Genomic DNA, 12,766 nt, shown 5'->3' with positions numbered 1-12,766 from the left:
CCAATAGGCTGTTGAAAGCACACATTATCCAAGGACAAGTTACCTCTGGCTCGGCGTTTGATTTTTTGACCAAACACCGAGTCAACTCGTCATTGGCAGAGGACACCCGCTATCGGCGATTAATCAATCTTTACTATGAATTTATATCTGAAATCTTAAAAAATATATAGTGCATTAATAATGAATTGGTAATATAACTTAGAAAAACAGTTTACATATAACAATTTATTTGCAACAACTCTTCCCAACATCGGGCGCTTGCGATGTATCGAGACGACAGAAACAGGAAGACGTTACAGGCACATCAGCCACAGCAACTGCTATCGCCAACTGCGGTCCAATAATTCGCGCCTCATCATGCCGACCAAGACGTATCAAACATTCATGGTAGCCCTGCAAAGCCCATACATTATTCGGATGCTGACGAGCACGGATAAGAGTGCTATCAAGACCCAGGTCAGCCTGGTAAACAGCCGCTGCATCCTCGACATGGCCCTGCTCTAGCAAAAGAGCAGCGTATGCATGGCGGGTGGGCTGCATCCAACTCCAGGGCTCACTGTAACCCAGCCCATCATCCAATTCAATCGAGCGACGTAGATGCTCGAAAGCCTCCGTGTAGTTTCCACGGCGGTACTCGATCTCGCCGTCCAACATTTCCGACGCCACCCCCAGAATATCGATGCACTTGTTGGGCCAGTCCAAGCGCGTATCTGGGACTCGATCCCGTGCTGCTCGATAGAGCTCTCGCTGGCGCTCTGCATCCGGCACGTTCCCTGTGGCTGCATATGCCACGCCCTTGGCGTAGTGCAGAACCGCTATCGTCATGCAGTACAGCTCTGGATCTGAGGGGATCGCAATCTCGATAATTTCATCCCACATGCCGAACCGTATCATGATGTGTGCGCGCACAGACATGAAGACTTCGATGTAGTCTGACAGGGCCGACAGCAGTTCTTTTGGCAAAGTCGCCTCCATGCGGTCCACGGCTTCAAATGCGGCTTGTTTCTGGCCCGCGAACATGGCTGCGTAGATGAGCGAGTGGTAGGTGTGCATGCGGTAGACTGAGTAGAAATTCATTGGGCCTTTCAGCGCGAGGTATTTCTCGTCTGCAATAGCGGCACGCTGATTTGCGCGGACGGCGCTTCGATAGTCTCCAACCAACACATCTAGATGGGACGGCATATGATTGATATGACCCGCGTCTGGAACAAGGTCGCGGAGGTGGTCTGCCGGTCGGAGGCCTAATTCTGGGAAGGGCGACATCTCAATAAGATGAATGTAGATGTGCAGGAGACCGGGGTGTTTAGAGGCATCTTTATGTTGGAGAGCTGTCTCTAGCACTCTCTTTGCTTCCATGGTACGAGTGCCTGGATTTGGTTTTCCGGTTACCATGTCCCACAACTTCCAGGGAGTGAGGCTGATCAAGGAATCAGCGTACAGAGTGACCACGTCCAAATCATCGCTAAACTTTTCATATGCCTCTTTCATTGCATCGGCATATGCAATATTTTGGATAGCATATTGATCCATGCTAGCAGGCTTATCACTTTGATAGCGGGCGGAGATTGCCTTGGCGAGGGCCTGTTCCACGGGGTTTCCATTTTTTGAAGAGAGGAAGCAAGCTTTGTTTGCAGCTCGATATGTATTTTCAACAACAGCTGCCAAATCGTTGCCGAGGAAATCCCAGGGTTGGTTATAATTGGGACCGAGAGAATATGCCAACCCCCAGTAGGCCATCACACATAATGGATCATACACAAGTGCCTGTTTGAAACAGACGATGGATTCCTTATGATTGAAGGAATATGCCCACACGAGACCACGGTCAAACCATATTTGAGCTTCAGGACTGGTGGTCGAGATGACCTTCCCGTATGACCCAAGATTATACGGATATTCCTGTGTTGATCCTTTTATCATTTTGAAGATATATGCCCACGTGGTGGCACCGTATGATGTCGGGAAGGTGAAGGAGAATATTGAAGAGTTCGGGTTTAGGCGGGGTTCCCGCTACTTGTACCCAACGACTTCGGACTTTTCATTCCATTTGATTTTATATTTTATGTTTTATGTTTTATGTGATACTATGAATTAGCGAACTATTGTGAACTATACTGTATACATTGCATCTTATTGGATCCCCAGTTGGTATGCAAATGCGATTAGGTTGTACTAGATTGTACTATTGATCCTGGTAGATCACCACCTTATGCACCTATTACACATATCTTATTTGCTTTGTTTTAATTTCTTGCGCTGGTTCCCCTTATATCTTATGAACAAGCAAGGTAGAGAAAAATATAGGCAAAATAGGAGTCTAGTGAAGTTCAGCCTCAATCAGCCCCTCTCCCTATTTTCCCCGTCGGATCAGCCCACACTTTTATATATATCGTTTTTTGCCATCATATGTTGTACCCAAAATAGGAAGGTCGACTCCTTAATTTCAGACATTAGTGCTCGAGTTCTCACTTTTGAAACCATCTAGTGTTCGCTAAGTTTATCACTTGGCCTATATTTTGCAGGGATATCTAGCCAAGGCCCCAATACAAGGTTAGACACGGCCAGGCAATGGCACACAAATACGGACCAACTTCCCATATATATAACACAACAAAATGAGGGCATGATTAATCCTGCTCGACTAGAGACATCTTAAAATACTACCTCGTTGACTCGTCGACATCCCATGGGATTGCAAAAAAGAATATTAGTCAGCACCATATAGGCAGTGACGTGACCGGACCTGAGTAAACTGGCCAAATGACAGCTGACGATGGGATTGGATCAATACCACGCATTTTACTCCGTATAATGCTAAGAAATCAACGAAGGTGCAAAAGAAGAAGCAATATCTCTCCAACTTTGTGGGAAATGCCTCATAATATAGATCCAATATAGATCAGAGACCAGGCTGACTATATGAGAAAAAGCAAATTATTCTGTCTAGTATCTCCTTTGAAAGCCTCGATAATACTAGTGTCGAAATGATCTCCAAGCCTAATTTTTGAACCAATGAGAGTAAAGTTGCACTTTTCCCATCACAGCGATCTGCGGGTGAGATATAAGGGAAAATAAGCAAAATGTGACATGTCTGCATATTGAGATATGTATTCCTATTTGAGACATACTGCAGATCCGAGACATTCCAAGCTCTTTCGTGGACTCTAGGCAGACGCTTATCTTGGGAGTTCTTTGTTTGGAACTCGGTACTCCGTACGGACTAACTATACTCTTCTATGTTGTAGTTCCTCGACCTCTCTCTTCTCTCTTCCTCATCCTCAACTGCGCATTCCTCCCTTCTAAACGCTGAGCTACAACCCAATCACCCAGCATGGCACTGTCAGCTTCACTTAAGACATTCCTACTGTACTGCGGTACCTTCATCGGTGAACGACTCGAAGCAGCTCCCTTCCAGACCTTCCTCATCTTGGCCTCTGCCTGGATCCTCTCTATTCCGGCTATTGTGTTCCTGATGACCCGCTACTCGCCCTTATTTAATTCCAAAAATGGCAAACCTCAACTGCGATGCCGCTCATGCGGAAGCACCGAAGTTTCCGAAATCCCTGCGGGGACCTCAATTCCAACCCCGAGTGAGAAGAGAGATTGAGTCACGGGGCGCAAAACGCCACATGGGACTAAGGGACTAGGTGGGAGAAACAGGAGTTCGTCCACGGGTTGGTCACAATGTGTCAGCCCTGCACTAAGCAGTCTGTTTTGGATTTACCGGTTAATAGCGATTGGTATTGGTTACTCTAATGCAGGCTTAGTTTAGCTTGTTTCTGCCTTCTTCCAGGCTAAGCTAATTTAAGAATGAGTTACATACCAAAAGCGGAATTTGCCGTGCAAATCATGCAGGGGTTCTATGTATGTCTTTGCTTCATGATTCAAGTTTTTACTCTATGCTTTGACCGTGCCATGTTATGACTCTTCCTGCTATACTTCGTACCTTGATTAGAAATAGGAAAATGCTGTAGAGCAAGTTTTGCTTTACGCAGTCCAAAACAAAAACTCCTTCATTGCCAGGCTTTCATTCCTTAAAATTACTATCTGTATACCATCAGGCCGTAAGCTTACTCGATCTACAAGCCACATTTAGGGCTATTCTCCAAACCGGTTTAACCGGGCACCATATGCGAAGGGAACACTGCTATCCTCGACGCCTTTCAACCAGTGCCAGTTGAATAGTCCAATCCCACAAAGGCAACTGTCTCATCTGTAGGATAAGAGAATACTACAACATAAGCCCTAACGGCGCCATGCGTCTCCCACCTATGTAGATGTAACCTCATGCATATCCAATTTTGAGCAAAAGCCGTCAGCAGAGGACATCGTCCGCATGACAAATGCCTCTTTGGGCACGGCAACCTCATCGAACCAGGTACCTGTTTCACTAACTACCTGCCTGTCTCACTGACTGCTCGAGCAGAAGCCCAAACTATAAGAACCCCAAGAAGGAACGTCGCAAAGAGGACTTCCAGAACAGACCAAGCAATCATCTTCAGAATCATCTAACATCCACTCAACCAAACACTTCTTCTTTTTCTTCTCCAAGATGCTCTCTACCACCATCATCACCAGCCTTATACTGGGTCTTTCCCAGATAACCGCCGGCATCGCACTGCCCTCAACCCAAGCCCCGTCAACGGGCTTCATCATCAACCACGTAGCCTCAGACTACTTCCCCGACTCAAAGGGCGACCTCAGCGCCTTCGACGTTGACGTCCGCTACGTGGGCTATTCCGCCGACACAGAGACATGGCTCGCAAGCCTGGACCCACACTCCGCCAGCAGCGATGAAGAAAAAGCGCGAATGCTGACGGAAGCCGCATACGCGAAGAAATACGACGAGAACGACGCCGACATGGCCGGCGACGTGGAGTCCTTGCTTGCGCACGTTGCGGGGAACGTCACTGTCGCCGAGAAGGGCATTGAGAAGCGGTCGAGCTTCAAGACTAGTGCTGCACATGCTGTGCTGTGGAGTGCGTGCGGGACTGTGTTCTCTTGTATCTCTGGTACGACTTGTCAGTTTGATCAGCAGATTGGGAAGGCACCGCGCAGTCATTGTGAGCAGCAGGGTGGATCGAATTGCTGTATTAGTTGGTCCACTTATAGCGTGCGGGCTGGGTTCTTCTCGACTACTTGGACGGCTTGTAATGAGGAGGTTCAGGCTGAGCAGAAGAGGAGTGCTTCTTGTGAGGGATATGGGACTGGGGATCAGGGTGGTGATGTTTGTCTTAGCGGTCGTGCTTCTGGATGTACTTAGATGGGTTGTTGAGGATCGGACGGCTGGGGGCGAGGGAAGGGAAGTGGGGGTGGAAATGGCTGTTTAATTGAGGGCCTGGAGGATTCTTAGATGGAGAGAGTGTAGTTGTTACATAAGGGACAGGGTGATGGTTGCTCAAGCTTAGGGTCATGATTATCGTTATCCATGTTTTCTATAGTCATGCAATGCAATTGTTGCCCTTTGGCCATCATAAGTGATCAAAGCGAAGAATTGAGTTTGATTTGATGGAATCGGGATGCATCAGGGAAATGGCATGTGGTTAGTACGCCAGTTTCTCTTGGGACTCTGTTTCGTGTAGCTACATAGTCAGTGAGGGCCCGTAAATAAAGGGCAATTACAACAGCATAGGCCTCGAAGGATCCATAAATTCGATTCTTCGCTAGTGTTGCCGGCGTTACCGTCAACATTAATACATGTGAATGCAAGCTGTGAGGCAAAAGCAAGGCCCAAAGCAAAAGCCAAGCACACCAGATGCGCTAACATCCGTAAGAAGAGAAATAGAAGATGCGATAGACATAAAAAAAGAAATATCAAATATCAAATATCTCGCCCATATGTACTAGAGACCCATGCATGTAGCATTGAAGTAGGCTGAATATTGAATGTACCCTTTGAGCCAGGAGAAAAAAGGAAGAAAAGAAAAAAGCCAACGAAAAGGGTCCCAGATGCTGTTGTTTTCATTACGTGATAGCAGAGCCTGCGACAGAGGCCGAGTTGGTCACGGAATGAATACTACCAGGAGGTGCATGTGAATTGCTATCCCCGTTCGGAACATGAGGCTCTTCCACGAGGACATGGTTTTCATCAATTCCCAGGAGAGACCGGGGCGGGTGAATCTCTTTCTTGCCGTTTGTCTTGTAGTGGAGAACCATGTCTCCCGAAGTGCGCCAGAGGTGCGTGCGAATGGTTGCTAGAGTCATGTTTGGTGGACAAAGCTGGTGGGAAACGATCAGTATGACTGACTATACAAAATGGGAGAAGAACTTACCATCTTCTGGCAGTATAGCTCGAGGTACTCCTCTGGTGGCATAACGGACTCCGCTGGTTCATCCGGGTTTGCAGGGTCAATGCGCTCTGCGACATAAGCAAGAACCTTCTTCGTTCGGAGCATGCGGTTGGCATTGAGACGAGAGCCGTTGTTATTGGTGTTCGGATTACCCGGAGGGGCACCGTTAGGAGCCGGTCTGCATGAATAACCGAGATTAGTTTCAACAACATACATTCCAGGGTAGAGAAGATCCGGAACATACGGTTCGGGCTTGACGACTGGTGGCAAGGTATCATCGAAGGGCTTCAACACAAAGGCGATCTTGACCTGCTCCTTGAAGGGGATTTGATTCTACAACCGATCATCAGTAAGAGGAAAAGCAAGAATATCAAGCGAAAAGACGACTCACCTTCAGAAGAAGTTCACCAAGCCAATGAGGAATTGATTTCTTGAGCCTTTCGAGGTCTTCGCCGATGCGACCCACGCTACCTCTGTACAGGTCTGAGGCCACAGCAGTATCGCCAGTTTCCTCCTGGATGAAGACTGCAGTCCGAGATGGAATATCCAGTCGCGGAGTTTCATCCTCAGTACTAGGCAAAAGAGCCGTCTCCAAATCCCGATCTGGATTTGTAGCCAGGAATTCTTCATAATCATCACGAATGCGGTCAACCACGCCACAGAGATTGGGCTCATACACCTTCTCTTCTTTGATAGAGGAGATCTCCGACTCTTCAGCCTTTTCTTCCAATATCTGAGGCTTCGTCTCCGTAGAATTTCGACCTAACTTCTTGGGGAAATTCATTTGGAACTTCTTTCCAAATAGTGACTTCTTCCGCTCTTCCTTATCGGGCTCTGCGGGGGATTGAGGAACCCCCGAATTTGAGGTTGCATCCGATGGAGACAGAAGAGACTTGTCGGTGTCTGTTTGTTGGGCCGCTAGAGGTCTCTTCGAGAAGTAGTCGCTTGAAGAAAAGGATGATGGTCCGCCATCGAGATGAGAATTTGTTGGCACTGAGGCATCAGGTGTGTCTGGTTCAAACCCTGGGAACGGAGAGTTACTCTGCATGGAAGTGCTCAAGTAGTTTGACGATGGTGTGCCAACATTGATGCTGCCAACATTGATGCTGCCAACGTTGATGCCAAAGCCGACGTTCGGGCTACCAGGGAAGTCTGAGTTGGGACGCAGACTAGTTCTCTGATGAGGATTCGATATAGGTATACCAACGCTGCGGGGGATATCATCGCCAGGTACCGATGTACTCAGCGGATTCAGTTGAGCATGTTCTTCTGCTCTCGCAATGGCAGCTTGGCGGTATTCGCTGTCTCGTCGGATTTCCTCGTCCACTACCGGAGCAAACAGCCAACGCAAAACCCATTTGCCAAGATTGACTGCGTGTTGTCAGTATGGCAAATAATATCCGCGAAGGTTGATAGCAGAGCAAAGGAAATAGTCGAGGAAAAAGGACACTCACTTCTTTGATCTTCTCTAAACTGATACAGATCAGATAGTGGTAGATCGGTCTCATCGGCATAAACTTCTGCGTCGAAGCAGCGATTGGGCTCCAGAATGACTGATAACCTGCCAGTACGCACGTCGATGGCACACCAATGTCCAATACTATCAACGGTGTTTACCTCTGACTCAACATCATCCATATGACGCTTGCCAAAGGATTGGACGGGGATACACTAGGTTTATGTTAGTGGATGTCTTATACTTGTCAGCTGAGATGTAACCAAATTACCTTCAGCAGGTCCCAGAGAACAACTTCTCCTGCTGAATCCTGAGTAAGTGTGCGCCTCCGATCATTCAACATCAAGCACTTTATCAAGCCGTGTTGGCCTTCAATGGTCTCTTCGGGCTGCGAATGAACTGGGATGGTTAGACCAATTGTCTCCAAGTTAGGCTCCGAGGAATTCAGTTTTGGGGCTGAGCCACCGAGAATCGATGTTGCTGATAACTGCAAAACAGCATTAGATGGAATCTTCTTGGGTCCCTTCTCTGGAGGGGTAGCGGGCACTGTAGCAGAGTCTATGGTACGTGCTGGGTCGGGCGGTGGCTCGATTCCAGCTGTAGTATCAACATCTCGCCAGCGATTGACGCTAGACTTGGGAGTCGCTGTCCAGATGTAGTCTCCCGCCGCCACAACTTTGACAACGCCGTCGTGTTCTTGTAGTGCGGCAACGGAGAGACCCTGGTCGGGATCGGCGGACCCTCGCATGTCGGTCTTCGCCACCAAGCCAGATCGGTCACTTGAATAGAAGACAGAGAGATCAGGGTGGTCCGAGTAAAGGGACCACACACTATCATTGTGCATGGTCAAGGTGTTCATGCATCGACCCGCCGTGAGAGACCAGATCTTGATCGTCTGGTCAGACGACCCCGTCATGATTGTATCGCCGGATTGGTTAATCATAATATCACGAATGTTGTCCGTATGGCCCACGAACTTCGTCACTAGCTTTCCAGACCTGGGATCCCATACTCGGACAACATTTTCAGGGCCACCGCTAGCGAGCACCGATGAGACCGCGCCTAGCGCATAGACAGACCCTTTATCCGTGGAGTCGTCCCCACCGGCATTGATGTTCAATATCTCCCCACCGCCATTTAAATCCCAAAGGTAAACCTTTTGATCGAGACCGCCCGAGGCAACCCAAGTAGCGTGGCTACCGGGGCTCGCCAGGGCCTTCACATAATCGGTATGTTTTCCAATGCGCTCCGGCACCTCAGTGGACTCGGAATGCGGGCGCCAGAGTCGCACGGTCGTGTCGGACGAGGCGGAAACGAGCGCGGAGTTGTCCTGTGCCAAGACTATGTCGTTGATCCAATGACTATGGGCTTGAACCTGGGTTTTGAAGCCGGTCGGACTAGGCTTTTGGCCAGGAGATGATGCTTCTTTAGGGGCAGACGAGGAGGGAAGAGGGAAGTCGAGATCCCAGGAACAGATGACGCCGTCGCGGCCCGCGGAGTAGCTAGGAGAGGGGACGTCATATTAGCATCCGTGCAACCCACGTGTAGGGGAGCCTGGTTTCCGGAAGATCACGGTCGCAAACGTGGCAACCGTCCAAATCTAGATCCTGGATCCCAGCATAATGAGGGAGAGATACTTACAGGATGGAGTTTTGGCGGTCGACGGTTAAGCCATTGACCCCCAACCGGTGCCCACCGGGTGCATCAGGCAGAGGGAGGACTAGTAGAGTGAGAGACACAGTCAGCGACCTGAGAGCAGATACATAGGATCCAACTTACCATAGGTGACCCTCTGGTGGCTCAGTTTGCGTGCCATACATGCAGCGTTGAGGGAGTGAAACCAATTGCGGAGATTCGAATGCGGAGCTTATCTGCCCTCAAGGCCGATCGCACGTTCAGTTTTGGTGGGGAAGGTAAACGTCACAGGGCCAACAAATCAAGAATAGAAGTTAAAAGGGCCAAGGAAAAAAAAGAAGCGAAGGGGAAAATACTCAAAATGAGGGGAAAGTTTACCAAAGTTGGAGGCGCCAGGGGCCGAGTGTTTATGCGGTTTATACTTGGTGCTTTGTTACTACTATACCTACGTAGGTAGTTAACTATCAAAACGATGCTGACCTCATTTAGATGGAATAACACAGATACACGTTCTAAAAAGATACGCAATATCGAGCTATACATTACTCTAGATCCACCAGGCTCCTCATTTCCGAGAGAAACAATCCTTCAACTCCACCAACCGGGTGGTGATTTGCCACGGCTTGATATATGAGGGAGATCCAAGACCCAACAGATTTGCGCTCGCGGTCTATGTTGTAGTCCAAAGCCGTGTTTCACGGTAGAACGCTCCGCTTGTCCCGTATGGAAGGAGACCCTAAACTCGCGTCGAACAAACCGATAGAGCAGCTTGGCTGCATCGCCAAGATGGGGCGCGAGTCGGGGCTCTGAGAAGGCTGCAGTTTGCATCTTTTCAAAGAGCGTCTCACACTCCGAAGTTATACGGGTCTTGATCTCCATTATTGCACATGCGATGAGACTGGGTTTGCTAAGAAGGCAGGCTCCGACATGTAGGTTATGTTGATGTCAACTTCATATTGAACGAGAGGTCGGGTGGTAGTCCGTTGTTGTCAAAATCAGGTAACTTTTATATAGACATGTCATAGTAAGGGTACTTGGTTCCTTGCAATTTCTGTTGGGATACACACCCAAATTGGTAGGAGATTATCGGGCTCGGATGAGACTTGATATTTGGAGGCTATTCACTCCTAGGCCCTTACTGGCTCAACTTACAGGTATGTTCTGGGCATTTTAGTATAGCCATATTGTATGATACCAGCCATTATCAAGGCATATTATACCTCATCCAGAGAGTCCTATAGTCCTCTGTATAAGCCAGTAAGGAATGTATACCTGAACGTCGCACGCTCTTCGTCATTGTTCGTCACTCTTCGTTTACATCCCGAGCCTCTCTCCCAAACCTCTACAATATATGTATCTACCGTTAATGCCCCTAAAAGCCAACATGCAAAAAAAGACAATGGACATCCCAATCTCCAAAATAAAACCGGCATACCCTCTTCCCTCAACCCCAACCCAAGAAGAACCCGCAATCCAATCCACAATCAACGCCCTAAACCTCTGCCCGCATCCAGAAGGCGGCTACTTCTGCGAGACGGATCGAGATCCGCGTCGAGTTGCAAACCCTTACCAACAGCCAATAATCTCAGTCACAGACACAGACACAGACACAGACACAGATCCCGAATCCCGTTCCGCAAGCTCCTCAATCCTCTACCTCCTCACACCGCAGCGTCCACTAGGCGCATTCCACCGCAATCAGAGTCGCACGGTGCACGTATGGCAAAGTGGGCGGGGGCGGTACGTTGTTATCCATGTGGACGAGGTAAGCCGAGATCACAGCCGGGGATGTAGTGCCGAGAAGGCCAAGGCGCGGGTTGAGACGTTCGTTGTTGGGCCTGGTGTTGAAGTTGGGGAGAGGGTGCAGTGGGTTGTTGAAGGGGGTAAGTATAAAGCATCTTTTTTGTTACCGGATGAGCCTGAGGGAGAGACTTCTTCGGGGTTGTTGATTAGTGAGGTATGTTTTGTGCATCTTATAGATCTACATCTTTGAAAATGGTAGAAGTGGCTAACAAGTTCCCCAAGGTTGTTTTCCCAGGCTTTGAGTTTGCAGACCATGATTTCCTGCGCAAAGAGCAGATGGAGGAACTCCTGACTGCTGAGGAAGTTCAGGAATTGAGCTGGATGCTTAAAGCCGAGCCAAACGGTCCTAGCAAGTAAAATCCACAGAATGATATGTATAATTGCCCAAAACAACTCGCTTTCCAGAATCTATGTTCTTCCTTCCATATAGCAAAAATATACAAACCACAAGACCAGGGAAAAATCCAATCAAAGACCTTTCTCCGCCTGCACCTCCCGACGCCCCTCAAGAGTATTCGAAGCATACTGATAACTCCCCAGGAAAACAGCCCCACCAATACCAATCCACGTCACACGGGGCGCAATACCACGCCAGAAAGCACCTGGCCCTTCACGCGCAATCCCGCGCACAATCTCCTTAACACGAACAGGCGCATCAACGCCCCCGTCTCCACGTCGCGCAAGCATAACCCGCGTCTTGATGACGTCCAGCGGGGTCGTCAGACCAGCCGCAATGGCGCCGGCAACACTGCCGAACATGGCGCTCGTCGAAGCGGGGATCTGCGTCTCGGCGAGAGATGAGGCCGTCTCCGCGGTTCGCAGGTACCGCTTGCCGTAGACTTCCTTCATCGACTCCCACATTGTGAATTGCAGCACGGTGAAGGGGATCTCGCGGGCGATTGTGATACCCGCGCCGCGGTAGAGTTCGCGGAAGACCTGGCTGTACCCGCGCTTCGCTGCTGGGGCTGAGGTAGATGTGTTTGTGCTTGGGGCCGCGTGCCGCAGGGACAGGATGTCCTTCAGGGCGAGGAGACTCGAGCCGCCGAAGAGGCCGGCTTGGGCGCGCTGCTTGATGACTTCTGTTGGGACGCGGACGGCGCATGCGGCGATTTCGCCGAGGGAGGAGGCGAGTGAATGTGTGAGGATTATGTGGGAGCGGGATTTGGGGGTGGCTTTGCTGTTGGCGGGTTGGGGTGGGAGCAGGGTGCGCTTGACGCCATCGTAGACGATGAAGAAGGAGGCGGCGGAGGGAGCAGAGCCAAAGAGGACGGATGGGAGGCCGGCGTAGATACCGCGGAAGGTTTGGCGTAGGGAGACTCGGGTTTGGGGTGCGGTGTGGTCGCGTGCTTTTTGGAGTCGGGTTTTGATGGTGTCGAGGGGGTAGAGGGAGCAGTCGACGGTCAGGCCTGCAATTGCGCCGGACTATATAGTTGCAGAGTTGTTAGAGGGATACTCCTGGGAAGAGCTTTGGAGAAGGTTACAATTAATGACCTCGTCCACAGGGAGGAGACCAATGGCTCCCCGTCAGGTTGTTGGGCCATTTTTGTATAGAATTGGATATGGAAATCGCCCTATCACAAGA

The 12,766-nt window shown here is 49.5% G+C and overlaps 6 protein-coding genes across 6 annotated transcripts; 3 read left to right on the top strand and 3 right to left on the bottom strand.

The window, feature by feature from the left end:
* Nucleotides 1-225: 225 nt before the first annotated feature.
* On the bottom strand, nt 226-1,920 carry N7471_006093 (tetratricopeptide repeat protein; the record flags this gene model as incomplete). The annotated part of the gene is made up of 1 exon (XM_057278812.1): nt 226-1,920. One exon carries the CDS (start codon nt 1,918-1,920, stop codon nt 226-228), a length of 1,695 nt encoding a protein of 564 aa, XP_057138422.1.
* Nucleotides 1,921-3,331: 1,411 nt separating this feature from the next.
* On the top strand, nt 3,332-3,607 carry N7471_006092 (uncharacterized protein; the record flags this gene model as incomplete). Its single annotated transcript, XM_057278811.1, has 1 exon — nt 3,332-3,607. The coding sequence occupies one exon, from the start codon at nt 3,332-3,334 to the stop codon at nt 3,605-3,607; it is 276 nt and encodes a 91-aa protein (XP_057138421.1).
* A 945-nt stretch (nt 3,608-4,552) lies between these two features.
* On the top strand, nt 4,553-5,263 carry N7471_006091 (uncharacterized protein; the record flags this gene model as incomplete). The annotated part of the gene is made up of 1 exon (XM_057278810.1): nt 4,553-5,263. The coding sequence occupies one exon, from the start codon at nt 4,553-4,555 to the stop codon at nt 5,261-5,263; it is 711 nt and encodes a 236-aa protein (XP_057138420.1).
* A 701-nt stretch (nt 5,264-5,964) lies between these two features.
* On the bottom strand, nt 5,965-9,562 carry N7471_006090 (WD repeat protein; the record flags this gene model as incomplete). The annotated part of the gene is made up of 8 exons (XM_057278809.1): nt 5,965-6,219; nt 6,273-6,468; nt 6,535-6,623; nt 6,682-7,661; nt 7,745-7,961; nt 8,018-9,248; nt 9,388-9,466; nt 9,526-9,562. The coding sequence occupies 8 exons, from the start codon at nt 9,560-9,562 to the stop codon at nt 5,965-5,967; spliced, it is 3,084 nt and encodes a 1,027-aa protein (XP_057138419.1).
* Nucleotides 9,563-10,765: 1,203 nt separating this feature from the next.
* On the top strand, nt 10,766-11,541 carry N7471_006089 (cupin domain-containing protein; the record flags this gene model as incomplete). Its single annotated transcript, XM_057278808.1, has 2 exons — nt 10,766-11,338; nt 11,407-11,541. 2 exons carry the CDS (start codon nt 10,766-10,768, stop codon nt 11,539-11,541), a joined length of 708 nt encoding a protein of 235 aa, XP_057138418.1.
* A 111-nt stretch (nt 11,542-11,652) lies between these two features.
* On the bottom strand, nt 11,653-12,725 carry N7471_006088 (putative mitochondrial carrier protein (Pet8); the record flags this gene model as incomplete). The annotated part of the gene is made up of 2 exons (XM_057278807.1): nt 11,653-12,606; nt 12,666-12,725. The coding sequence occupies 2 exons, from the start codon at nt 12,723-12,725 to the stop codon at nt 11,653-11,655; spliced, it is 1,014 nt and encodes a 337-aa protein (XP_057138417.1).
* Nucleotides 12,726-12,766: the final 41 nt, after the last annotated feature.

Source organism: Penicillium samsonianum (genome assembly GCF_028829775.1).
Source record: "Penicillium samsonianum strain IBT 33392 chromosome Unknown utg000003l_segment0_segment0, whole genome shotgun sequence".
Classification (NCBI taxonomy): Eukaryota; Fungi; Ascomycota; class Eurotiomycetes; order Eurotiales; family Aspergillaceae; genus Penicillium; species Penicillium samsonianum.
The sequence above is the reverse complement of the archived record's forward strand: the minus strand, read 5'-3'. Positions and strand labels throughout refer to the sequence as shown.